This window comes from Sus scrofa, chromosome 10 (assembly GCF_054392235.1).
Source record: "Sus scrofa isolate SSC_HxYL_T2T_F1_AM1 chromosome 10, Sscrofa_HxYL_maternal_Yorkshire_Landrace_v2.0, whole genome shotgun sequence".
Lineage (NCBI taxonomy): Eukaryota > Metazoa > Chordata > Mammalia > Artiodactyla > Suidae > Sus > Sus scrofa.
In genome coordinates this window covers 84,724,811-84,750,340 of record NC_139392.1, presented here as the reverse complement: position 1 = coordinate 84,750,340, position 25,530 = coordinate 84,724,811, and the positions used below count along the sequence as shown (strand labels likewise).

At 48.4% G+C, this 25,530-nt stretch overlaps 1 protein-coding gene and 1 long non-coding RNA gene across 9 annotated transcripts in view; both read right to left on the bottom strand.

Moving 5' to 3' along the window:
• The window catches only part of CCNY (cyclin Y), a 128,683-nt gene that overhangs the window by 12,921 nt on the left and 90,232 nt on the right, over positions 1-25,530 (bottom strand). For all 8 annotated transcript variants that reach the window (XM_021064007.2, XM_084978812.1, XM_084978815.1 and 5 more), the window contains 6 exon segments: positions 24,015-24,089; positions 16,214-16,248; positions 11,909-12,009; positions 5,373-5,408; positions 2,926-2,983; positions 2,703-2,822 (listed from right to left, as the gene is read on the bottom strand). In XM_021064007.2, the coding sequence (XP_020919666.1) occupies positions 2,703-2,822; positions 2,926-2,983; positions 5,373-5,408; positions 11,909-12,009; positions 16,214-16,248; positions 24,015-24,089 (425 nt within the window).
• LOC146399570 (uncharacterized) lies at positions 16,944-19,546 on the bottom strand. The gene is made up of 3 exons (XR_014818089.1): positions 19,338-19,546; positions 19,114-19,215; positions 16,944-17,550 (listed from the first exon to the last, which is right to left on the bottom strand). It is a non-coding gene; the product is annotated as an uncharacterized LOC146399570 (long non-coding RNA).

Sequence of the window (25,530 nt, the reverse complement as noted above, 5' to 3'; positions counted from 1 at the left end):
GCCCCACCCACCCCGTAAGTGTGGGCTGCACACAGGACGTCCTTCCAAAGAGCACGCGTGGCACGGAAAGTGGAAAAAGAGCAACTCGGCAGGAGACGACCCTGACCAACACTCCGGAGCCAGGCGATCAAGGTTCCCGGCCCAGCGACGCCATGGTGACAGTACGCACCTCTGACAGAATGTGCTGGAAAGAGAAACTCTGGTAGATTTCCTCCCCTAAACAAACCATCCCAGTCTAATCATGAGAAAAACAGCAGACAAACCCCAAGGAGGGACATTCCACACAAAACCTAACTGGTACTCTGCAAAACTGCCGTCCTCAAACACAAGGAAGTCTTGAGAAACCACCAGTCAAGAGCCTAAGGGGCCACGATGAGTAAGTGCAGTGTGGGGCCCGGGGTGGGTCCTCGAACAGAAAAGGGGCAACAGGCAGAGTCCGAGACAATCTGAATAGACCATGACCCTGAGTTCCTAAAAATGTATCACGTCCGTTCATTACTTATCAAAGAGATCATGTTAATGCAAGGTGTTAATAATGTTACAGTAATACTGTAATATTATAAATGTTATCCCAAGTACAACACATATGGGAACTCTCTGTACCGTCTTCACAATTTTTCTGTAAATCTAAAATTAAAAGTTTAAAAAAAATATTATGAAAATGAAGACATAACATTCCAAAACTTATGTAATGCAGCTAAAAGCTTAGCCTACAGAAACTGATTAGTATACATTCCTGTATCAAAAAAAAAAAAAAAAAAAAGTCTCAAATCAATAACCAAACCTTCTACCTTAAGCAACTGGAAGAAAAAGTAAACTAAAGCTAAAGCAAGCAGAAGGAAGGAACTAATAAAGATTAGAGTGGAGACAAATGAAATGGAGATGAGATAAATAGAAGGAAAAAAAAAACCCTGAAAGTTGGTTCTTTTGAAAGATGAGCAAAACTGACAAGCCTTTAGCTACTAGACCGACCAAGAAAAAAAGGAAGATCTTAGTAATAAATAAATGGGGACATTAGAGTAGACTCTCAGAAATAAAAAGAATTACAGCAAATTGGACAACTTAGATAAAATGGACAAATTCCTAGAAAGACCCAGAAAGAAAAAACAGGTAATCGGAATAGACAGACCTAGAGCCAGCAACGAGACTGAATCGTAAAAACCTCCAACAAAGCAAAATCGTGGCCAGGATGACTTCAGTGGCGAACTCTGCCTGATATTTAAATAGGACACCAATCCTTCCCAAACTCTTCAGAAAAACACAAGTGGAAAGAAAGTGGCATTCAAGGAGGCCAGCATGATGCTGATTCCAAAACCAAAGCTGTCACAGGAAAACCTAAGACCAATAGCCCTTATAAATACAGATGCAAAAATCCTCAACAAAATACTAGCAAACCAAGTCCAGCAACATCCAAGACTGATACAGCATGACCAGGAGAGCAAGGCTGATTTAACCTATCGGCAGGCTCGTAAGACCACAGGATGAGCGAATGTCCTGCTAAGCCACCAGCTAACGTCCAGGACAGGGGAAGAGTTCAGCAGTTACAATGACCGACACGTATACTCCAAACAAAAACTAACCACCCTGCCGAAGGTCCCTGGAGATGGGACACTAACTTTCTCCTTCACACAAATAAATCCAAACTATAACGTGCTATAGGGCATGGTCAGGTCACAATTTTCTTGGGAATAAAAGGTTTAAAAAAAAAACAAAAAAACCCTACATTCCACCTGCAGTAGTTTCAAAATCAATCTTTCTTCGTGGTGTGAACTTCAGTACTAATCATCAGTCGTGCGATGTTCTTACCCTACTTTCCCCTTTATCACAATCTCCCTTCATTAAAAAATGTCAATCCTGCTGCCTGGAGTGTTCTGTGAGGACCTGGCATCCTTTGGAGGAACAAGGCTGAGCACTAAATACAGTCTCAGCAATGACCTAAGAATTCATGACTCCAGCTCACCTGATGAAGACCGGCTGAGTGTCTGTTTACCTACCAGGCAGCAGGTTCAACCAGAGAAGAAATGAACAAACAGACAAGTCCAATCAGCTGAGAGCACAGGGCTCCCAGTGTGGGGGAGACGCAAAGGGCCCTCACGCTTCCTGTCCCAGCACCAGTTCTTCTCAGGAACTGCAGGGACCGATTTCTGGTCCCTTGGGGCAGTTCAGGCACAGGCAGAGTTGCGCACAGTGTAAAGGGTCAGTGACAATGTGCTCCATGTCAAGTCTACTTCCCAAATGAGGTCTGACCTAAATTCTCCTGTCCCCAAGGTTCTAAACGTTTAAGGCAGGTTACAGATTTCATCACGAGTCTTCAATGCAGATTATATCCATGCTCGCTCTCAGTATCTAACAGACACGTATTTATAGACAAATCACCAAAGAGAAGGTAACGATTACACCAGTGCTTCCGATGTATGAGTTCATCATGTCCAGTGGATGTTATTCTCCGTAGGGAAGCAACACCAGAAGGCTGGACTTAAAGAGGAGGCCCGGGTCCTTCTCGGACCCTTCAGCCATGTCTCACGTACCTGCAGGTAACATTTCAGCTTTCCTGCTTCTGAGTGTGATGTGCCAACGGGCTTTAGGAGATCCTGTCACTGTTCTCCCAGATAAAAGACAACCCCGAAGTGGGCGCTGTGGCTCCCGGGGGCCACGGTGAACAGTCCCAGCCGCGCCCCCCTCCGTGAACCTCGGGCACTCACCAGGGTGACAATGGCACATTCCGCAGTCAGCTGAGCAGCACTGAACAGTGTCCGAACAAACCGGTAGATCTGCTTCTGCTCTGGGTTGTGTTTGTCGTAATCTGGTGGCACTTCGGATTTCTGGCGAGGGAGATAGTCTCAGATGTCAGACCAGCCCCCCACCCAACAGGAGCAACAGAGAAATGACGGCCAACACCCGAGACCGGAGGGGAGGGTTACTTGCCGAGAGAGGGTGAAGGTTTTCATCGAAAATATCCAAGAGCATCCTTCCATCTGGGTCCCTGGCGGGGAAAACAACAGAAAACAGGTTACCTTCGCAAGAGTGAGTGCCAGGCAAAAGGAAACAAAGATAAATCTTGATTATTCAACGGGTATTTCAAGAAACAGGGGCAGTGCTACATGTTAAGGAATGCTACTGATTACTTGTGAATTATAATTCATTTTTCTTGGGGAGAATACTTAAATCATTTTTGAACAGTCCAGGAAATAAAGGTTATGAACCGTATTTTGTTTGGTTAACTTGAGTGAAAATCTAGATTTTCATTTCCTGTTTAACTCTCCTGAGGAACAAGAGCCCCTGAAATGCCATTTAAGCACTCCTGAGAAACCAGAAGTAATTTTAAAAATAAAAATGTAGGTTCAAAAATATAAATGAAGATTCAGAATTTAAACTAAAATGACTCCTCTGAGAAGTGGCCCCAGTTTCACTTCCATTACAAGCCATGCATCTGAGCAGCGTCTCCAGCAAGCGGGGGACCTGTGACCAGCTCCCCAGGCGGAGGCCGGGAGGCCGTCAGTGTGACTGAGCAGAGAGCCAGCCTGCCCGCAGCCGCGCCCCCTCTCCTCGAGGCAAGGCACTTTCGGGTTAGATCTGTCATCAATGACGCTTGCTTTCAAATGCTGACTTTTCAGTTGGACTTTCTCTACCTCCACTCCCTCACTGTTGGCTCCGTTTATCACCATTAACCCAGCAGAGCACATGATTAACGGTGTCAGTGGTATATGGCTTGGGTTCAATTCCCAATTCCCCAATTTACTAGTTGTGTAATCTTAGGCAAATTATTTTAAATCCTTTTTTTTTTTTTTCTCCTTTTTAGGGCCTCACTTGCAGCACATTCTGTGCCATTCTGTGCCTCCATTTCTTTATTTATAAAATGGAGATAACAGTATCACCTCATGGAATTGTTAGAACAACTAAATGACAGAAGGCAGGCAAGGAGCTAACCAGGGTGGCTAAAGTAAGCAGTGAGTAAAGCTGGGTCTTATTATTACTGGCTGTGGCTATAAATGAACTTTGAGGTCCGTAATAGTTTGAAAACTGAGAAATCAGAGGTGCTAAAGCAAAACTGGCTTGAGAACATAGCTGAGTTCCATCAACATCGAATTGCTCGTGAGGACTCACTGTCATAGAAATAGGCAGCAAGACAAATCCGCACTCTCACTGCGTAGTTACTCTGGTCAAGGTTCAAAGTTCCAATAGCCTACATTTTGCAAGTTCCTAAATCCAAAATTCTCAAGTACTGTAACAAATCATAAAGCCCCGTTACACTACAGGGAAAGGGCATTACAGAGAAAACCCTTCCAGGAGCTGGCTTCCAGTATGTGTCTTCCCACAATCTTTTGGTGACAAGAGCTGTCATCCAACATGCACCTCACTGCTTATCACAACTCGCCCTTGTTCTCTTCGTACAACAGACTGAAGGGGTGTGGCTCCCACCAGAGAGACCCACGCTAACCAGGAGGTGGCCTTGCTGATTCCGGAACTGGTTCACGCCAGCTGTATTTGTTAGTACAATCATATACCCCATGTAAATATCAAATCGATCAACGCAATAGGACAGCAATGACGGCGGCTTTATTCTCACAAACGTAAAGAAGGAAGCTTTGGAAAGACCCAATAAAAGGAAAAATAAGTTTGCAATAGATCAGGTGTGGTCAAAACCCAAAAGATTCTACACTCAGGCTGTTTTCATAAATGTGAAAAGTTTCCTTGCTGCTGATTACAAAAGGCAAAAACAAAAAACAAAGCCACTGGGGAAAGGATGAGTTACCAGTGTGGCTTATAAAAAGACAATACTTTGGTAACTAATGCCTCCTGCTCAGAGCAGAAGCCTTGATGCTGCATAAAACTGGCAAAGGAGTGCACTTTTCCATGTTTTGTGTTGAATTAAAATGCTTAAGGTAAACTTTTTAATAATTTTTCTGTGACTTCCTTTTTTAACTAACTTTTTTAATTAGTTGAACTATCTCCAGACTCCTATCAGAGAGAGAATTTCTACTATATGAAAATAGTTTATGGCTAAATTTACAACAAATTTTTTTCTACTGAATTGAAACTATACACATTTTTTTCTATGTTTAAGTTACATGCAGAAAACTGTTAAAACATTTTATAAAAGATAGAATGTTTAAGCAAGTTATACAGAAAATAAAGTCAAAAGGAGGCTGAACATTATCAAGAACCTCTGTTCTGATTTGCTGGCTTCATTTGGTTTCCTCTGACTCTGAAGCAATTCAGCCCTTCCCTGGAAAGCGTTGGTAAATTACACTAACTTTGAAGATTCTATAAAAATGAGTTAAAGATATAAAACTTAAAGGCTGAGGCAACTAAAACGTAACAGTAGATAGCAAGTGATGTTTTTAGCACAAAATTAATCAAAATCCACGTACCTGTTTTTAATGTGGTAATATATTGCGAGAGCTACACTGTAAAATGAAAGGCAAGAGTTCAGTGTTTCATAAGCACGTTCAGATGTTATATATTATCTGGCATAAGTCTGACCATAAATATTTAAAATTTGAGTCTAAGTAAAATGATCCATCTCAAGAGCCCATTTAATTCAGATGCCGATTAAGAAAAATACACGAGTCACAGTAAATCAATCAGGTACTCATTCCCAACAGTTATTCCATCTTTTCCAGAAACATCAAAACTTCAAGTGACATTCAGAAACGAACTGCTCTATCTGAAATGTTATGCTTTCCTCCCTTTAAAATACGGGCAGTACACAAAGAAACAGGTAGTGAAATTAAACACCTTTAGAAGTCTCCAACTCTGCACCTGCTATTTTAGAAAATCACATTTTCAGAAAAAAAAAAAAAGTGAATATTACCCACACAATGGTTTGCCATTTTTTTCTCTGAAATCAATAAACTCTTGGCGACCTGCCATATACTTACTCATCTGCTGAAATGGTACCGTAACACTTATTTGTAATACCTTACATTTTAATACCATAACATTTTATTTTACAAGATCTGAATTTAATGAAGATATCCCCATCCCCTGAATTTTCTTCAAGTACATGTTTTTTCCAATTCTAAAATGTGTTATAGTCAGAGTGCAGAAATTTTGGAAAATAAAGTATACAGAAAAACAATTCCTCTTCCCAAAGATGCTTACTATCAGCTTGAGATATAATCTATCTATAAATTATGTGTGTAAAAGCAAACCGGTTTGCCTCCCACCTTTATCCTCATTAACATTCTTCTTACCATTAAAATGTTATTCAAAAACATGACATTAAATACCTAACCATATTCTACCACACTGTTGAATAATTTATTAACCAATCCCCTACTGAACACTTGTTTTTAATAGTCTGCAATTATGATTAATAGCACAATGAATAACCTCACAGGTAAATATTTGTGTGACCTATGACTACATTATTTCCATGAGAAAACACCCTGTAATTGGAATTACTTGCTCTAAGGCCATTAGCCCCTGTAAGGCTCCCCACACATACCTCCAAATATCTCTGCAGAGAAGCTGTACCTTCCCATCAGCATCTGTCTCACTCCCCTTTACCAACACCCACCTTGAATGTTTGGAAAAACTATCCTCCCACTGCCTAGGTAAAGAAGTGTAACCGTTTTCAATTTGAGTTTCTCTGATCACCTATCAAGTTGGCAGGGTTATTCGTGTTGACTGCCCAATTCTTTTCCCATTTCCTCTTTTGTAACCTGTCTAGACTCCCCCACAATTTTTGTTTTACTTTAAAATTTACCGAGGAGGCCAAATTTTACCTTTTCCTTCTAAGAACACCGCTAGCTGCCTGCACCACACTGCGTGCTGGGTCTGAGCCCAGAAACCGCCATCCAGGGCACCAACGTGGAGGCAGAGGCGAGTCCCAGCCACCTCAGTGCCCTGGGCACGTGCTGCGTGTTCACCTAGGCTTAACGTGACAGGCGTGAATCTCAGGCTATCAGGAGAAGACAAGTCCTTCTAAATCTCTCTCTCTCCAGCACGATTAATTCAAACGCTTTCAGCTAAGTGTTAAAAGTATCCATGATGGAGTTCCCATCGTTAGCGAATCCGACTAGGAACCATGAGGTTGCGGGTTCGATCCCTGCCCTTGCTCAGTGGGTTAACGATCCAGCGTTGCCGTGAGCTGTGGTATAGACTGTAGATGTGGCTCAGATCCTACATTGCTGTGGCTCTGACGTAGGCTGGCAGCTACAGCTCCGATTGGACCCCTAGCCTAGGAACCTCCATATGCTGTGGGAGCAGCCCAAGAAATGGCAAAAAGACCAAAAAGAAAAAAAAAAAAAAAAAGTATCCATGAGCAAATGGGACACAGAAAGAACATATTCTTTCTCCTGATATCTTGAAAAGCATCTCAGCTGATGAGGGAATTGTAATTGGGGTGAAAGGACTTCAGAATTTTTAAATAACAGTGGTACAGTTTCAGAGTGCCCTCACGCCCATTAAAAGCCCTGTGACGGAAAACGACGTTATTGCTTCTAGTTTATAAACGAGAAAATTCAGGTGGAGACACCATGTCAGGATTTCTGACTTATGTGACGGTTTTGGGCCCCTTCGTTCTATCATGTTGCCTCTGGAAAAAAAGGAAGAAATTACTGTTTTATTCATTTAACAGTCATGCTGTGATGATTAAATTGAGTGTTTCATGTGATTGGGTTCCATGTAGTGATTAGTTTAATCACTTTGACTGACTGAGAAAAATACGGTTCCTGCTTCCCCTGTGAGGGAGCCTGACACGACACACACGGAAAAGCATCACGGGACTGGAGTCAGACCGGGTGGATGGGTGGATGCAAAACCTGGCTCCTCCACCGTCAGCGTTCACCCACCACGGAGCCTCCGCTTCCCACCTATAAAACTAGGAAGGTTCAACTGACATCACAGAGTGCTTACTACAACCCAGTGAAGTACACAGAAGCATGACCTCAAATCAAAGCTCTATAATGAAGGCGGTTGTGGTTGTTGCCCTGTGAATAATGCCGCCTCAAGAGCTCTTCATGCTTCCGCAGACGGAGTAAAAGTCTTCAGGGCCCCAAGGTTACCTGAAAGCAAGACAGGACGTTTTCGGGAGTTCCTGTCATGGCTCAGCGGAAACGAATCTGACTAGCATCCATGAGGACTCAGGTTCAACTCCTGGCCTCGCTCAGTGGGTTAAGGATCTGGCGTTGCTGTGGCTGTGGTGTAGGCCGGTGGCTATAGCTCTCATTCGACCCCTAGCCTGGGAACCTCCATATGCCATGGGCACAGCCCTAAAAAGACAAAAAGAAAAAAAAAGAAAGAAAGAAAGAAAAAGATTGGACGTTCTCATGACTCGGGCTTCCATGAAACACAGGGCCACTCTGTAGGCCAATGTCCACTCAAGGTCACCCCCCGGAAAGAAAAAACCAAGCAGAGGATATGCACTGGCTCCATGGGCCAGTTCTGTGGGTCATCGTGAAAGAAGTGACTGCCGGGGGCAGAGGGCAGTCAGCTGAAAATGGAGTCAATATGGGCTTCAGGCTTTGCTCCAAATGCCGGGCTCTGGAGGCCTGGTCGGCCTGCCTCATCTCCAGATACTGGTGAGGTCACCAAGGATGGGCTGACTGGAGGCCCTTGCTGCAGAGCAGAGAGGAAGCAATGCTATTTTCTTGACCAGGAAAACAGCTCCTGACTGCTGGTGGTGTCCTTGTGACTCAGCTGGCCAAGCAGAGGAGCTGAACCCAGAGGGGCAGATGTACCAAGCTGCCCTCTGACCCTGAGGTCAGGGGCCATGGGTGCTGTGGGTACTGCGTCAACAGCTAGAGCACCCCGCACCCCATTCTCTCTGACTGCCAGCCTTGTGCTCACACATGGTTTGAGGCATGGGTCTGCTGCAGAGGCCAGAGGTGGGTGGCAAATGATAAATTCATACCACAGCTGTTGGCATTTAGAGGAAAAGATGGGAAAATTAAGTTCTCAGATAAGGTATTATGCCCACGAAGAAAATGACCACAAAATCATGCCCAAACTTTTCACATGCCCACTTCTCTTTGACCAACAGAACTGCAATCTAATGTCCACCAAGTCCCTAACTTAGCACTTGTAAATATATTTGCTCCTTTTGGCAATCCTCAATCTACAGAGGGGTTTCTTCTAAAATTAGCTTGAAAATCAACTGTTAGAACCCACAGCAATTTCTTTTTGGCTTTTCTTTTTTGCCTTTTAGGGCCACACTAGCGGCACATGGATGTTCCCAGGCTAGGGGTCTAATCGGAGCTACAGCTGCTGGCCTACACCACAGCCTCAGCAACACAAGATCCGAGGCTCGTCTGCAACCTACACCACAGCTCATGGCAACCACAGAGCCTTAACCCACTGAGCGAGGCCAGGGATCCAACCCACGACCTCATGGTTCCTCGTCAGATTCATTTCCGCTGCGCCATGACGGGAACTCCTCCAAAGCAATTTCTCCATGCTTTTCAGGAGGCAAGCCCAGCCCACAAGTGCTGGCTGTGCCCACACGCAGTGAGACTGCATTAACGAGTCTGCAGCAGTATTACCATGTTGGGGAGGAGGCCAGGGTTAGATAGGGTATTACAGGAGGGCCTTCAGCCTGCACACCCCCCTGACCTTCAGGAAACTCCCTCCCCTCGTGCCATCAGAGGCCCCGGCTGAAGTCACCCGGGCCAGCTAACACTCCAAAACGACTGAAGCCAAGTCGCATGTGAGCTACAGGGATTTGCAGGGAAGGATTCTGCGGTGTTACTACGGTTAGGATCCACCCTGCCCAGCTCCCAGGTCCAAAATGCACATTTTTAAAATGGGGCACATCTGAAAACAAATACGCTGCCGACTGAAGGAACTTCAGATCCGGGTGGTGCTGAGAAAGTGTTTCCTGAGTCTGAGAAGCCACAGCGTCCACACTGAACGTTGCATGTCGACACTCTGCCGTCTTCACTGACCCCGCTTTCCGCGTCTTTTCCTCCAGGTGTGATCCACAGTTTAAGCTTTCAAGGGAACCTGAAGGCAGGTGCCCCTGACATCAGGGTCCTCAGCCCTGGCCGCCCATGGCATCTCCCAGAGGCGCTGACAACCCAGATCCTGGATCTGCGGGGCCAGATCTCAAGCCTTGCAGGGCTCTAAGCCCCTGGGGCCTCACAGCTGCGGCTCAGCTGGAACCACGGGGTCACAGACATGCTTGTGACTCTGGTGCTCACACTTCCCAGACTTGACATTGAAATGCTGAACCGTCACCTGGTTTTCCACTGGCCCCAAATGTCTGTGTCACAACCAGAGACAGTGGCCACCTGAGGATGAAGCACTGAGCTTCCGTGGCTCCCGCCAGCCCTGCAGGGAGGGTCCCTGCGCCCAGGGAAGTCAGGCCTGAGGCCTCGGGTGGGATCAGCAGCCGCCGGGTCCCCAGGGGAGCCCTTCCCAGGGGTGCCGTACTTCGCACTTCCCAGCACAAAGCCAGTGTGGAGGCAGAGGCTCGGCCAAGGGCAGCGCCGTGGCACCAGGGCTCACACGTGCTCCCAGCCTCAAGCACCAACCCATCCCGCCCTCAACTCCCAACACATGGAGCAAAGATCTCCGTCCCCGCCTGGACCTTAGAAACACGCGACCCCCGGAGGGACGGCAGGCTCCCTCCACCCTCCCCCTGGAGCAGGTGAAGGCCACAGATGACGTCAGAGTCCCCACTGCCCGCTGCCACATGTGGTCACGTTCAGAATGGGGAGGCTTCTTATTTAGAACACAGCAGGCTTATTTAGGACACACAGCCTTACTGCACGTGCTAACACGTTAAATGTGTACTTTTTTTTCACATGAGTACGAAGGCCAAACAGCCCAGGTTTCTCAGAGTTGAGCCAGAGGCCACAGACCTCAGTCCGTCGGGGTCTCTGTGGCCTCCACTGAGGCTTGTGACACACTGAATGCGGGAACCTTTCGGCACGTTCATGTCACAGAAGGGAACTGACACCCCAGAGGGAAACGCTTTTATCCAAAGACGGCCCTTCCTCCTTAAGTTCCATTTTATAGTAAGTCCCCAAAGCGAAGGGAGTCACCCACACCCTCCCTGCTGGGGACAGAGCCAAGGCCAGAACTCCGCTCTCCACTCCTGGCAAGTACACTTTCACGGCGCCAGGCCTGCTCTCTACAGCAGCGCCAAGTCAGAGGGGGACCCACTACCTTCTGAAGAGCTGCCAGGATGGCTTCGACAAGTGGGAAGGTATGCACAAAATCAAAAATAAGCTTTAACCTACATTTAAAATGACTGAAAAATGTAGTCTTTTTATGTAAATCGTAATATGCACAAGTATGTTGAAGACCCCACATTTTAACTCCCAAAATCTTTTTTTTTTTTTTTTAAATGGCCACACCCACAGCATTCGGGCCAGGGATTGAATCTGAGCCATGGCTATGACCTCGGCCAGAGCTCTGGCTACACTGGATCCTTTAACCCACTGCACTGGGCCTGGGATCGAACTCGCACTCCACAGTATAAGCTGCTGCAGTCGGATTCTTAACCACTGCATCATAGCAGGAACTCCTCCAAACCATTTTTTAAAAAGATTTCCTGAACAGTCCATGGCTTCCCCCTGCCCAGGCTTACCCACCCTCAGCGCCCGCAATCAGTGAGTTAGCCATCAGGTTAAGGAACAGAAAAGAGGGAGTTCCCATCGTGGCGCAGTGGTTAACGAATCCGACTAGGAACCATGAGGTTGCGGGTTCGGTCCCTGCCCTTGCTCAGTGGGTTAAGGATCCGGCGTTGCCGTGAGCTGTGGTGTAGGTTGCAGACGTGGCTCAGATCCAGCACTGCTGTGGCTCTGGCGTAGGCTGGTGGCTGCAGCTCCGATTCGACCCCTAGCCTGGGAACCTCCATATGCCGCAGAAGCGGCCCAAGAAATAGCAAAAAAAAAAAAAAAAAAAAAAAAGGAACAGAAAAGACACTGAGTTAAGGAAAAATTAAATGCATACCCACCATTTAATTGTATACTTGAGGTTTGGTTGACTGACTGTGCTATCGTCTAGGAAAATAGTCGAGCAGGAGCTGTATTTCCTTGCTATTTGTCCCGGAGGATGCTAAAAAACAATGCCAACAAAACAAGGACAATTAAGCAGGGCTCCACATTCTTCCAAGGCACATCATCCCCTTCATCCCGAGACGAGGTTACAGAGGGAAAGGGCCTTAGCAAGTAACGCCAGCGCTGCCAGCAAGACCAGAGCAGAACCCACGTTCTTCCTACAATGAAATGTCACGTTCTTCCACATGGAAAAGTCACCACCACCACTCCTGCTCCCAAACCTCCGTCACAACAGTGAACTCCCGCGAAAGAGCATCAAAGGGTGTGTGGCAGGGTCCGTGAAAGCCACTGTGAGAAGCAAAAATCCTGACTTTCAGGAGGTGAAGACATAAAGAAAAGAAAAAAAGCACTCCTTCTTTAAAGGCAAAATCCATCTAAAAGCACATCCCACCAGTGCTTATTAAACAAAAAACACATGAAACACATTTAAAAAAAAAAAAAAAGTGACAGTAATGCTTTTTATGCTGCACATCTGTAACATTTCCGAAGTATGTAAAAGAAAACACGTGAGCGAGTGCTTCACTTGATTAGACTTTGCCGAGAATGACGGAGGTTGTGGTCGGGGAGCAGAGACCACAGCTTCGACCATGAACTGCTCGGCGGGGGAGCAGAGACCAGCCCAGGGACCGAGAAGCCCAGGGACGGAGAAGGCCAGTGAGGAATTACCTCTAAGGATACACGTTTCTATCTTTGAAATAATGTATGCTTTGCAAGTTAAAAGTATAACTTAGTAGAATAATACAAGTTTAGAACTAGACTGAAGCAAGATCATCCAGGCCACGTAGTCACCCGACTACATTATCAGACGTGGAGACCCAGGACTACCCACGACCTCTTAGGCTGCATGCTGAAGAGGATGCTGCTGACGAGTTGTGACGTCAGTCAGACAGGCAGCCACACACGTGTGCACACGCACATAATCCCTGGGCGGGACAAAGGGGCGGGGACAGGAAGGCCACTGGTCCCTCTGTAACTGTCTGTGAATCCGGCCCTCACCTTCTCAGATGCTCTGTACATCACCTCGCCGGAGCTCCCTGCAGGTAGCTCAGGTGATAGGGAACCGAGGGGCCGCCAGGCCGCATCCCCACCCCTCCACCACGCCCACCCGCCTGGAAGACGACCTGCCGTCCCCCCACCCTCTCCCAGTGCAGAGGACGGCTGGCTGCTTCCTGGCCGCCTCCCTGTCCAGCCTTCTGCTACCCTTCTGCTACCTCCCTAAATAAGACGGCCTCCTCTCCCTCCACATGCTCCCGAGCACCGTCTCGTCCATTAATTCAACAGCCTTGTGCTCTCTGATGAGGCCTGAATCTCTCCTCTACCTCAACCTCTCTCCTGAGCTCCCGCCACCGGCTGGACGGCTCTACCTGGAGGGGCCCGTGAGGCTCAGAGCCAGAAACCCACAAAATGCTTCTGTATTTCCTCTCGCCCTCTGCTTTCTCTGGTCTCCATGCATCAAGTGCCCATCATTCCACGTCCTAAACATTTCTCCAAACTGTCTCTTCTCTCCCTCCCTCGAGCCGCTCTCGGGGTAGGAATGACCTCTGGGCGCCAGAGAAACCTTATTTTTCTCCCCCCTGGTAGAAGCCGTTTCCCTGTTGTGACCGCCATCCCTAAATGGCTCATCTACACCCACCGCTTCCGCTTTTCTTAAACAGCAGTAGCCTCTTTGTAGATTGTCTCAGCAATATGTACTAAGCAGGTGCTCCAGACACTAAGGAGACATTAAAGAAACAACATCCCTCACAATAAAGCAAATAAGAAAACAGACAGGTTTTCTAGACAAGGGCAAAGAGCAACGGCCGTCCCAGAGTTCCACGACAAACTAAGTTACAAACTTTACTGGGCGCCCCATTCAAAAAAGAGGGTTCTCTCTGACTTCAGATACACAGGCGAAACCACCTCATGGGTCTGACCCTCTGGAACCCGGAGGAGGAGAGCAGGGAGGGGGGCTCGGGAGCCGGGCGCCTGGGCCCCAGCGCGGGCTTCGCTGCTCTGCTGGCTGATTCTGTGTGCCTCCCCTTCCTCATCTGCAAACGGGAGTGAGTGAAAAACAGTAGCTCCCGAGCGGGGAGCTGTAAGCACATGAAAGCAACCAGGACAGAGCCTGGCGCAGAGGTGGTCAAACACTTCGGCAGCCGTACTGGTTTTCACCACTCTCCTGCCTTAACTCAGGACACCCGGGTGTCTCACAACCTGAAAAGCACAGCCGTCAGGGGCCTGACGGAAGCTGTGGGTGATCTCACTCAGATGCTCCTTCAGTTGGTGGGAAGAGCACACCCCAGCACGGGCAGAGCGGAAATGCTACTTTGCAACGGGGTCTGTTCTGTTCTCAGAGCGGAGGGCCGTGCTGTTACCCTGTCCTCTGTCACCTGAGGCAGCAAGGATTTCTTTTAAAGAAAGAAGCACAAGATTTCACTCTCTGGGTGGGGAGAGAAGATGCAGAGAGGGCACAACGCACACTTGCCCTTGACCCGCGCCTGCGTCCCAGCGGGGCAGGTGCCAGGACCGAGTGCATCGCCAAGGGGGCGGCGAGAAGGGAGACAGGTGCACAGCCAGGCTCGGGGCAGGCGCGGCCCTCCCTCCAGCCCCCTGGAAGCGGGGACCAGCGGAGGCTGCTGTCTCCACTCTGGCCTGGCCCTTGCCGGCTCCTCTGCAGACACGCCAGCGAGTGGGGAAGCGTCCCGGTTCCCAGAAGGGAAGGGAGCAGGAGTGAGGATTTACAGGGTGAATCCAAACCTCTATGCCCAGTATACACAGCTCTCAAAAAAAGGGGAGTGTGTGTGTGGCAATTTTCATCATGTTTTCCTCAAGACACAGCTTACAATTTCACAGATGCTTCGCACTGACGCTTTAAAATGTGAGAGGGCCAGGGAGGGGTCATGAATTGCTTTAAGGATCTAATAAAAACTGGAGTTCCCATTGTGGCACAGCAGAAATGAATCTGACTAGAAACCATGAGGTTGCGGGTTCGATCCCTGGCCTCACTCAGTAGGTTAAGGATCTGGTGTTGCCGTGAGGTGTGGTGTAGGCCGGCGGCTACAGCTCCGATTAGACCCCTGGCCTGGGAACCTCCATATGCCACGGGTGCGGCCCCAAAAAAGACCAAAAAAAAAAAAAAAAAGAATCTAATAAAAACTAGAGACCTTCTCTTGGACCCTGAAAACCCTGTTAATGCACATACACAAGGACGGCTGCCTACAAGGGCCTGGGCCCAGCTCTGATTTTCCTCTCAACTGCATTTTCTCCAGATTTTCAGAGGACGAAAAAACAACATTATGGCTTTAAGTCTCTTTAGCACACAGCTTCAGCGCCAAGTACTTCAAGATCTATAAATATTTAAACATAGAAAGTCTAGAAATCCTGAGAAGTCAAACACATCGCTTTTGTTTTCGATACGAGGCATTACAGCATGCTTATCTGGAAAAACACATACTTCATCATTCCACACCTCATGGAGATGGTTTTCTTTCCTAAAGAAAGGGGTAGAGTTCAGAGGGCAAGGAGGTTGTGGCCGTAACTCGCCTGGTGGCCGGGCACCACAGTCCTGGGGGTGCAAGCTGGGGTGGGGGGGTGGGGGTGGAGGGAGGCCGGCTGCACCTGCTGCCCAAGGAAGAAAGATCAACTATCTTTCTGCCTGGCCATCAGGGTCAGGGGATGCTGCTCAGAATGGCCGAAAGACTAGAGCCAGATTTTCTACAACTCCTTTTAAAATGAAAGTGCCGCCAAGCTTCTCCTTTCTTTGAGCACCAAAAGAACAGGCGGATGCTATGGACCAGCAAGCGCGGAGGGGAACACAGGAGTGTGTGGGGGCGGACAGCCTCGAGGGGCACCGAGGCGCTCACCCACATGGACTGAGAGGGAAAGAGCCACGCGGGGCAGGGGAGGCGGGAAGGCTCAGACATCGAAAAGAAGGGCTTGCGTGGACCCGGCGCCGTCCGCTGCAGGATCTCTGTCCACGCACGTCTTCCCAGGAGCGGCAGCAGGCTGGGGCTTCTGAACAAACACTGGCCCCGGGGGATAAAAGCCCAGCCGTGCCCATCTGGCCACAGAGCAAACAGAGCACAAGTGCACTGCAGCCTCCTTCACGTCCCTCCACATGCGGAACAAGATTCACGGCCCATTTCCCCATCACGCACCCGGGTATGGAAGCTCTTTGCACTGGACAGTCATTATCTAAAACACAGGCAAACAGTTCCACTTACGTGGTTAATGAAGAGACTCTTGCGTTTTTCTCTCACTGTGAAAACAAAAGATACAACAGAAACATTACTCGCCTGCATGCGAACCCCCTGCAGGTGGCTGAGGACAGGCCTCTGTGTCACGGTCCCACCCTTCCACCCACGCAGGTACCCAGCTGCTCAGTTACCATATAAGAAACTCGACCTGCACACATGCAGACCTGAGCCTGGCTAACAGGGCAATGTGTACACCCACTTACCACGGCACCCAGCAAAACCACCGCAGCCCTTGTTAACCGAGGGGTAACAGCTTTCCAGTAACCTGGTACACTAGTAATCTGTAAGTCTTGTAAAACTTGCACAAATCCATTAATTTAAGATAGCAAATAACAGGACTACTTATTTCTAACCCACGCAGACCCACAAAGGTCCATACTACTGGGGTGAAATAGGATAATGACAACACTCCTAACAGCATTAAAATACAGGACAGTGTAGGTTGGAAGCATTATGGGTCATGGAAGCCAACTACTCCCTGCACTGGTGCTGGGGGCGAGACCACCCACGCTCGCCACAAACGCCACTGCCCCTTCCAACGGCCACTCTCACAGGGCGGTCTGCGCACCCTGCACCCGGCCTTGAGTGTCCCAGATCTCAGCCTTTCTCGAGGACACGGGAGGGGGACAGAGTACCTAGAGGAGCTTTTAAATAACCCAGGACCTCGGAGGGTCGCATTTTCTTTCCTAAGACTCACTTTTGAGAGCACAGACTAATCAGGGACCGCAGGTACGCAGGAGGGCGCCGACAGGGCAGCAGCCAGGCCTCCCTCAAGGAGACGACCTCCGGGGCCTAAGCAGCAGCGCACAAATCCGGCCCAGTGTCTGAGGAGGCCTTTTCCTGGCGGTCCCCAAAGGCAGAGTCACTCGCTTTCCAGCGCCCTCCAGCTGACCGGATGGAGGAGCCGGGAGCTCTTTTCCCAAGGGTGCGCTGTGTCCTCCAACTCGTCGGGACCGTTTCTCTTGTCCTCACAAGTCCCATCCCCTCTGCACGACTGAGGCTCCCCCAGACCCGCCCGTGCACCGCTTCCTTGTACGGATCGTGCTTCATACGCCTGCTTCGTAACAAGCCACAGGCCTGAGTATGACTGTATTTTCCATGCTAGGATTCCTCTGACTCCATCGCTGAGACTGCCGTGAACGGAAGGCAGGAGGGTGCGGGGAGGAGGCAGGTGCTGCCAGTGGCTTGTAGCCCTCAGTTGCAGGGGCTCAGAAAGCGTCCGAGATATCTGGGTGCCCTTACACCTGAGGATTCCTCTCCCCGCAGCTGGCTGGCACGGGACTAAGACACCACCAAGTGGAGTGCTGGGCGGAGAGAAATAATAACACAAACCTAAATCTGTCTTGAAAATAAATTTGAAACAACTGAAGCCATTAATCGGAGCTGAAATTCAGAGTGTGTTAGTCATTTTTATGTAACAGTATAAGCAATATGCCAACTCATTTCTGATATTGGCTTTAGTCATTTTGGAACCTGAATATTTTTGGTTGCTAATAACATATCACTCAAAATCTCTGGAGTTCTCAGAGTTCCTAGATAATTGAGAGCACTAATAGTCATATTTTGCTTTGTTGGGAAAACAGGCAATAAATTGATGTGGCTCATGAATCTCAATTTCCCGGGAGAAGAGTAACAGCTATCTCCTTTGTTCGCACTGATGATAGTTTGTTAAGAGGATTTTTAATGAGCTGTTGCATAGCCCGTGATGATTTAAATAGAAAATGTACTAGAGGCTTTAAAAATAAAACAGCAAAACAGCAAACCACCACCACTGGCATTAAAAGTCTTCTCCGGAAGACACGGGGAGCAAGGAGTCAGTGGCAGGGTTTGCAATCTGAGGGGTACAGAGAAGGTCGCTCAGGCTGCCCCGGACGTCAACTCTCTACTCTTAAGAACACTTTCCGAAAACCCCGGTGCCCGAAGACCGAGCGCGCGTTCGTGTGATTGCAACTTGGGCTGCCTCTTCTACAGACAGGGGCAAGATGACCTCGGTCCCCTGTCACTTATGAAAGGCTTCCCAGGGCAGCTGTCCACCACCATCAGTAACCCAACGTCTCTCCTTGGAAATGAGGGGACAGGACAGGGTGTGTGGGCCGGCAGGTGCCTCCCTCCACACTCAGCCCCTCAGAGGCAGGGCCACTGGTACCTGCATCGGCACGAGATGAGTTCCCTCTGACCACACACCATCAGCATGCCTGTGAAGAGGGTTAAGCTACTGCACAAAGAAAAACCACTGAGCTCAGTGATCACCTGGATGGGAAGGACTGGCGGGCCCAGGTCAAGAATGGATGACAGTTTTGATCACAAGATCTGATGAAAAACAAAGGTTGGTTTTCCTTTCTTTTTCCTAGATCAGGCTTTGGACAGTCAAAAGTCCAATACTGATGTGTGAGTGAATCCATCAGGTAATTCTGCAGCGCAGCACGGAGGCCACAGCAGAGGTGCTCTGGGGCCCTCGCCCTGCTGAGCTCACAGCTTGTAGGGAGGAGAGTCATGAACACTGGTGCCCAGGAGGCGGGTGTGTGCTGGGCGGGGGCTTCCACCCACCCCACATTTACAAACCCCCACTGGCACCCCCCACCCCGACACTGCAGAAGCTTCTCCCCAGACTCTGAACTGACCTGGGTCTGCACTTATTTCTAAACCCAGGCACAGAGGAATAGGACAGTCTGTACATTCAGGGTGAAACCTAAGCAAGGCAGATGAAACAACAATGAAAAGAGAGGAAAAACTTTCACCGATGTCCAGGGAAGATCAGTCGTAGAAAGGAAAAAAATTCCAGGGGCAAGAAGGAGGCAGCGGCAGGTAAGTGCGTAAGGAAAAAACCACTCCGAGCTCAAGAATCCATCTAATAACTGCCGACCAACCTCAGGGGCCTGGTTTGCCCTGGAGAATATCGAGGCCAAAGGATCTCCTCCGAAGCACATCAACTTAAACACAGTGAATTCCTTCAAAAAACTTATTTCTGACTGTAAAAGAAACACATACTTACTGTACAAAAACTGGAAAATACAGAATAGAAGAAGAAGAACATACAAATACGAATTTAAATTTGCAAAATACAGAGAAACATAAACGAAAAAACCCATACCTTAACGACTCAGAGATAACCACTGTCAATACTGCAGTGTGTACCCTCAAGGCGAAGCTTCCCTCCATGGATGCTTCTGTGTGCTCTTGCAAATACATTTTCATAGAAACATGTGCAAATATATATCATGGGCCCAAACATAAACATGCCCACAGAGGTGGAGCCCATTTCTCTGGTGTGTGAGCACTTTCACTGGTTGTATAACAATTCTGTAATACACAAAGGTAGGAATCCTCTGTCATACGTATTACAATATTTCCCCCATAAGATGCTTTAATTTGGGGGATGGATTTTGATATGAGTTTTCATTTTTAGACAATTTCTTCCATTGCTATTAAAAGCATAAATGAATCACATTCATTTATGATTTATACTATATTGTCTAAATCACTGTCTCCAAAGGTTTATAATTATAGTCACTGCAGTTAACCTACAACTAGTTGCCCTCCAGCAATCTACCATGGCACATGGTGGTTTGGGGAGAGGCACTGGGCTGTGTACACCTCTATAAAGGCTGCTCCCCAATGCTGGCTGCTCCCATTTCAGACATGACCTCATTGCAGTTTGCTTCCAAGGTGTACGGAGGCCACTCTTAATGGGATGAGAGGGTCGATCTGTTTGTATCAAGGAAACATGGACGGAAAAATGGGTGGGGGCACAGCAGGGCCCAGAGACCACCCTCTGCAGTGTCCACTTCTCTCCCCAGCCAGACCCAGTGGCGACCTAAGAAGATGGCAGAGAGCAGGTCAGAGAGGAGACCCCACCCTACTGGGCAGAGAAGAGCCCGCCCCGCGAGGATGGAGTGCAGGCACTGAGAACTCCTGCTGCTGCAGGGTCTGTGCTCAGAGCCCAACAGCTGCCACCCATCTTCCCAACAATCTCATCTCCCGGATGAGAGCCCAGGAGGGCACAGGGACCACACAGACAGGGTGGGGCTCAGCCTGCCGCCCCACAGGGGATTCTGGAGCTTTTAACCATCACTCTCTTCAGGAACTCTTTCCAAGGCGTTCATCGTCCCCAGTGGTGACTGACCCAGATGAAATCCTGCTGCCTCCCCAGATGTCACAGGGCAGCTGACCCAAAATATCAACTGCATGAGGCTGGTATAAACATAGGAAGCTGGGGAAAGAGGGAAAAGGTGGCTCCTGAAGGGGGACTAACTTAGGACAGTTCCACGGTTAGAGTTTCTTGTGCCCACAGCCAGCAGGGGGCGCTGCCGAGCAGTAAGTGCAGCGGAGGAGGCGGGGCCGCAGGCCCCACCCGCCGCCAGGTGTAGCACACCTGAGCCTTTGCTCGGGACTGCACCCACTGAGCAACTTTCTGACGACGGACAAATCTGGAGGAAGCACAGGTCAGGAGAGAGGATACAGAAAGGGCAGACTGAGCAGAACTGACATTCTGGGTCTGTCTGACCAGCTGAGTGTGTTCTCCACAGGCAGCCTTCTCCAGACGGGAGGCCCAAGAGATCAGACACTGGACCAGGTGATGCTGCCGAGAAAAGTGGGGCACAAGGGCCACCAAAGCCCTCCGTTATCCATTCAACTTAGGGGGCTGAGCACGGCCAAGAGACCCTGCACCCACCCCACCTCGTGCAGCTTAAGACATGGCAGCAGAGGTGGGAGAGCTGTCCGCGGGCAGGACCAGCGCCTCGGGTTCAGACCCGGGAAGCACCTGCAGTGTAGGGAAGGCCCAGTACATTCCCTGGCCCTACAAGACCTACACCCCTGTGCCCAAATAATGGATGCGTCCCTTTTTAAGGATGAAAGTAATGTCTCAGACCAGAAGAGAGCTTCTCATCAGGGAGAGTGCCACAGGGCCTCGGCCTGCCCCAGGCTGGACCATGCTCCCTGCCTCCACTCTCTCATGACCTCATTCATCCATCGGTCTTTTCAAGTTTCTTCTGCAGGCTAGTCTCTGTGCTCGGCACAGTCCTTATCCTACAACAAGATGGAATTTGGTGGGTCAATAGACCCACTGGTTCATTTACAAACCAAACAAACAAACAAAAAATTCACCTTCACAATAGACAAACATGCAAATTGCATTGACTTTAGTGCCACTGGTGTTACAGTACATCTTTTTTCTATCTGCCATTAAGAAAAAAATACCACTGGAGTTCCCGTCGTGGCGCAGCAGAAATGAATCCGACTAGGAACCATGAGGATGCGGGTTTGACCCCTGGCCCCGCTCAATGGGTTAAGGATCTGGTGTTGCTGTGAGCTGTGGTGTAGGCTGCAGACATGGCTTGGATCTGGCGTTGCTGTGGCTCTGGCGTAGGCCAGCATCTGTAGCTCTGATTGGACACCTAGCCTGGGAACCTCCATATGCCTCCGGTGCGACCGTCAAAAAACAAAAGACAAAAATACTGCTGATTGATAGTGACAAGCCACACTGCCTGTCGATCTCAGAGATGTTCCAGTTGGGGAAACGTGTGGGTGGGAAGGCAGAAGGGTGGGGGATCGGGGAACACGTATCCTCCGGGGCCAACATGGGCTGGCCTGGACGGGGAGCAGGGCACACAGACAGGGGTGGGGATGAGCCTTGCAGGACTGGAGCAGCTCAGAGCTGAGGCGGGAGGGGACCGCAGGGGAGAGGCCCCGGGAGAGGACAGGGCAGGACGGCAGGAGGTGAAGCCCGGGTACTAAGTTCTGTCTAGGCCACACTGAGTTCAGAGGAAGCAACAGATGTCCAGCAGCCAGCAGGATAGAGGGGTTGAGAACACTGCAGAGCAAAATCCAGCTGCACATTACAGAAGGCTTGGAAACTGGGAGGCATGAGATGCGGACCAAAAAGGTAAGGGGGTAAAGCACAGAACCCTCAAAAAGACCAAGGCATACACGGAGAAACTGACATGTCCGAGAGGCACGTTAAGGAAAGAGCCGTTCCCAAAGAGCCAATTCCCTGTAATCACTTCACCAAAGAATTGACTCATTACGGTCACTAGATTTACCTATTTTAAAAACCTACTTAATTATCCATAGAGCAACCCCTTAATTAATTGGACTGGTTTCCAGCAAACGAGCCTGTGTGAAGATAGGAAGCCAAAACAGGCGTTTCAAGGAGCCAGTGCCACATGAGAGCGGGAGCCACCAGAGGCCGTGTCACGAAACAGAGGTGGCGGGAGGAAGAGCCCGGGGGGACAGCAAATGACAAGAGGAGGAGACGGTACAGGAGCTCCCCCTCAGCAGAACCGGAGACGGGGTCGGCTGTTCCGCCCTTTCTTGCTTTTAACCGGAACGACTCAAGCAGGTTTACACTGAACAGAAAGACTCAGCGTTTAAAGGAGAAATAAGCAAAAAACCAGAAGGATCAGAGTCACTGATGCTGAAAATCTGGACAGAAGAGCGTGGAGCAGAGGGGAAGGTATGCGACCCTGACGCCGGCCCAGAGCTCCTGTTAGGGCCGAGAATCCGACACCCCCTCCCCATGACGGGCAAGATACGCGTCATCCAGTTAGAGGCCCTGATGCAATTCCGTGCCAATCCAGCTAGAACATTTTCTGACAGATGTTGCCCTGTGCCCTGAATTCGCAGGAAGCAGGAACCAAATCTGCAAGTATGCCAAACATGTAACTTGTTTTCACAGCACTGTCATCAGGCGTAAAACAACTGCTTTTGGTTCTCACTCTTCATTGTCCCAAACCCTCTGCTGCTGCTCTCCTGCCCCGGCCACGTCCTACCCTCCCAACCGCCTCCCACCGACCAGCCCAGGGCACGAAAAAAACGTTTTGCTTTCGCCCAATACATTCAAGTACTTGATGCCAGCGATAATTTATTCTTATCCTTGGAAACACTTTTTTTTTTTTTTTAAATAAATGCGCCACATTCTTTCCAATCAAATCAGTGGCCTGCTTGATTAAAGCTCACCAATATTCATCAGCATGACACCAGGTCAAAGTCGTTTCCTAACCATAAACTGGGTTATCAGTTCTTATTACATGAACTACTGTCTTAGACATGTTTATCTTCTGGTCCATTTATGAACTTCGCAAAATCAGAGCTTAGCAATTTGCTAAAAGAGGCAGGGCCAGAATCCTGCAACGCTGCAGCACTGTAACAGAACAGACTGCGTCACCGTTCACTGTGTGTCTTCTCTCTCCTTTGCGGTCTCAGGCCAGGGGACAGCGGTGCAAGCCAAGGGCTGAAGAGGGAAAAACCCGCAGGAGAAAGTCCACACTCGTGGGACCACAAAGGCTGCGGAGAAACCCGGTTAGCAGAGGCCTGGCAGAGAGAAAACATCTACCCCTGGTGCACAGGTTCAACTCAGCGCTCAGATGACACAACGGAGAGGACGGTGCTTTTAGTAAGGGTTCTATTTTGATTTCTTTTACATACTATCTAATACTTTTGATTTGAGAGAATTTATACAAATACCAACTCTTTAAAGGAAAATTTCTGACTCTCAGGTTAGAAACTACCTAGAACTAATCCAGCTCATTGGCAAAATAAGGACAGTTGCCTCAAACAGTAAATTCTATAACTTCCTACAAAATAAAGAAACCGCAAGGAAATCACTGTCAATAATACATTCCGGGGTCAGTGAGGGGATTCTGTTTTTCTCCTGAGTCTGGTGGAAAGTCAAGACTGAGGCTACTATCAACATTAAGGAAGGGAGGGGGTGGGGGGGAGAGAGGGAGACAGACAGACAGACAGACAGACAAATACATTAGTTACCCACCATCCGTCTGCGATTTACTGAGGAATATTGTGCTGGCCCGAGGATGGTCTGAAGGATTGAATTCCATGTTCAAATCTTTAAAAAAAGAAGGAAAAAGAAAATACATGAATATCCATCTAGTAACTAAAGGGAGTCGAGATTTTCAATTTTTTCAACCTTCAATTGCCAATACATTCAAGGATCCTGGAAAAATCCAATAGTTATCGTGTTAATAGATTGTTCTAGATTCAACTGAGAACACTGCTATTTAGAAACTTGAGAAAATCATACATTTAAAAAAAAAAAAAAAAAAAGTCACACACTCGGCTGGAGATCCATTAGCTGAAAACTCCATTTTCTTTTTACAAGTCTGCTCTGCACCCAAGAAACTACACAACAGCAGGACAAAGTTCTAACAGGTAATTGAGGAGAGTTATGTGTTACAACTGACTCATCTAAATCTACAGATATGTGAGCGGTATTTGCTTGTTAAAGGTGATTAAAATAAGATATCTCAGCCAAATCGGCATCCACACACTCTGCTTAATGACGACTGTTCTTTTCTGAAAAGGCAAAAATTAATCCTTTAGAACAAAGACTCAAACTGGCCATCTGTGGGCATAATCTGGACCATGGCTGTGATTTGTCTGATCCACACAGTCTTTCCTTTTGTAAAAGTTTAAGCTAATATATAATGATTTTCACATTTCAAACACTTATCACAACGTGCAAAATCTCTATCTCCAGCTTCTCTTGAGAAACCAGATTATATGGTAACACCAGGCTCCACCCCAAGGGTCACAACTTGTGGGACCTAAGACCGCATGCCCAGTCCTCACCTCTGCTCCCTATCCTGACACTCCTGGGGGCACCTCCTCAGGACCCACCCCTTCCTCCCCCACTGGCATGTGGCTTTGTGATCCTGCCTTAGAACAGCCTCCAAGGGCTACAGGCTCTAAACAATCAGAACCACCGTAGAAGAGTTTTTCTAATTAAAAAAAAAAAAAAATTCCATTGGAAAGAATGGTTAAACAAAACAAAATAATTAAATTAGAAGAAGGAAGATATAAGCTCAAAATTAATAGTCAGAATGACCTTCAAATCAGCTCCCAGCATCAGAATGAAGTATTTTGCGTTCCAGTATCTCGAAAAAGTTGCAAAGACATCTAATCAACACCAATAAAAACAGATGGTATCTATCCTTGGTTTGTTTGTTTTTTCCTTCTTTTTTTTCCGGGGCTGGGGGGGTGGGGATGCAGAAATTCCCGGGCTATGGATCAAACCCACGCCACATCAGTGACTAGAGCACACCAGTGACAGTGCCAGATCCCTAACCCACTGAGCCACTAGGGAACTCCTCTATCCGGGTTAAAGACAAAAGGAAAGAAAACACAAGATGGTCACATGCTCCCTGGAGGCAACACCTGAGGGCTGTCGCAGACTCAGAGGCCTCACCTCTTCCTACGGCCTGCACGATGGTGGCTCAGCGGCTCACTGGAAGACAGCTGCTGACCTCTTGGGGGTGGGATGAAAGAAA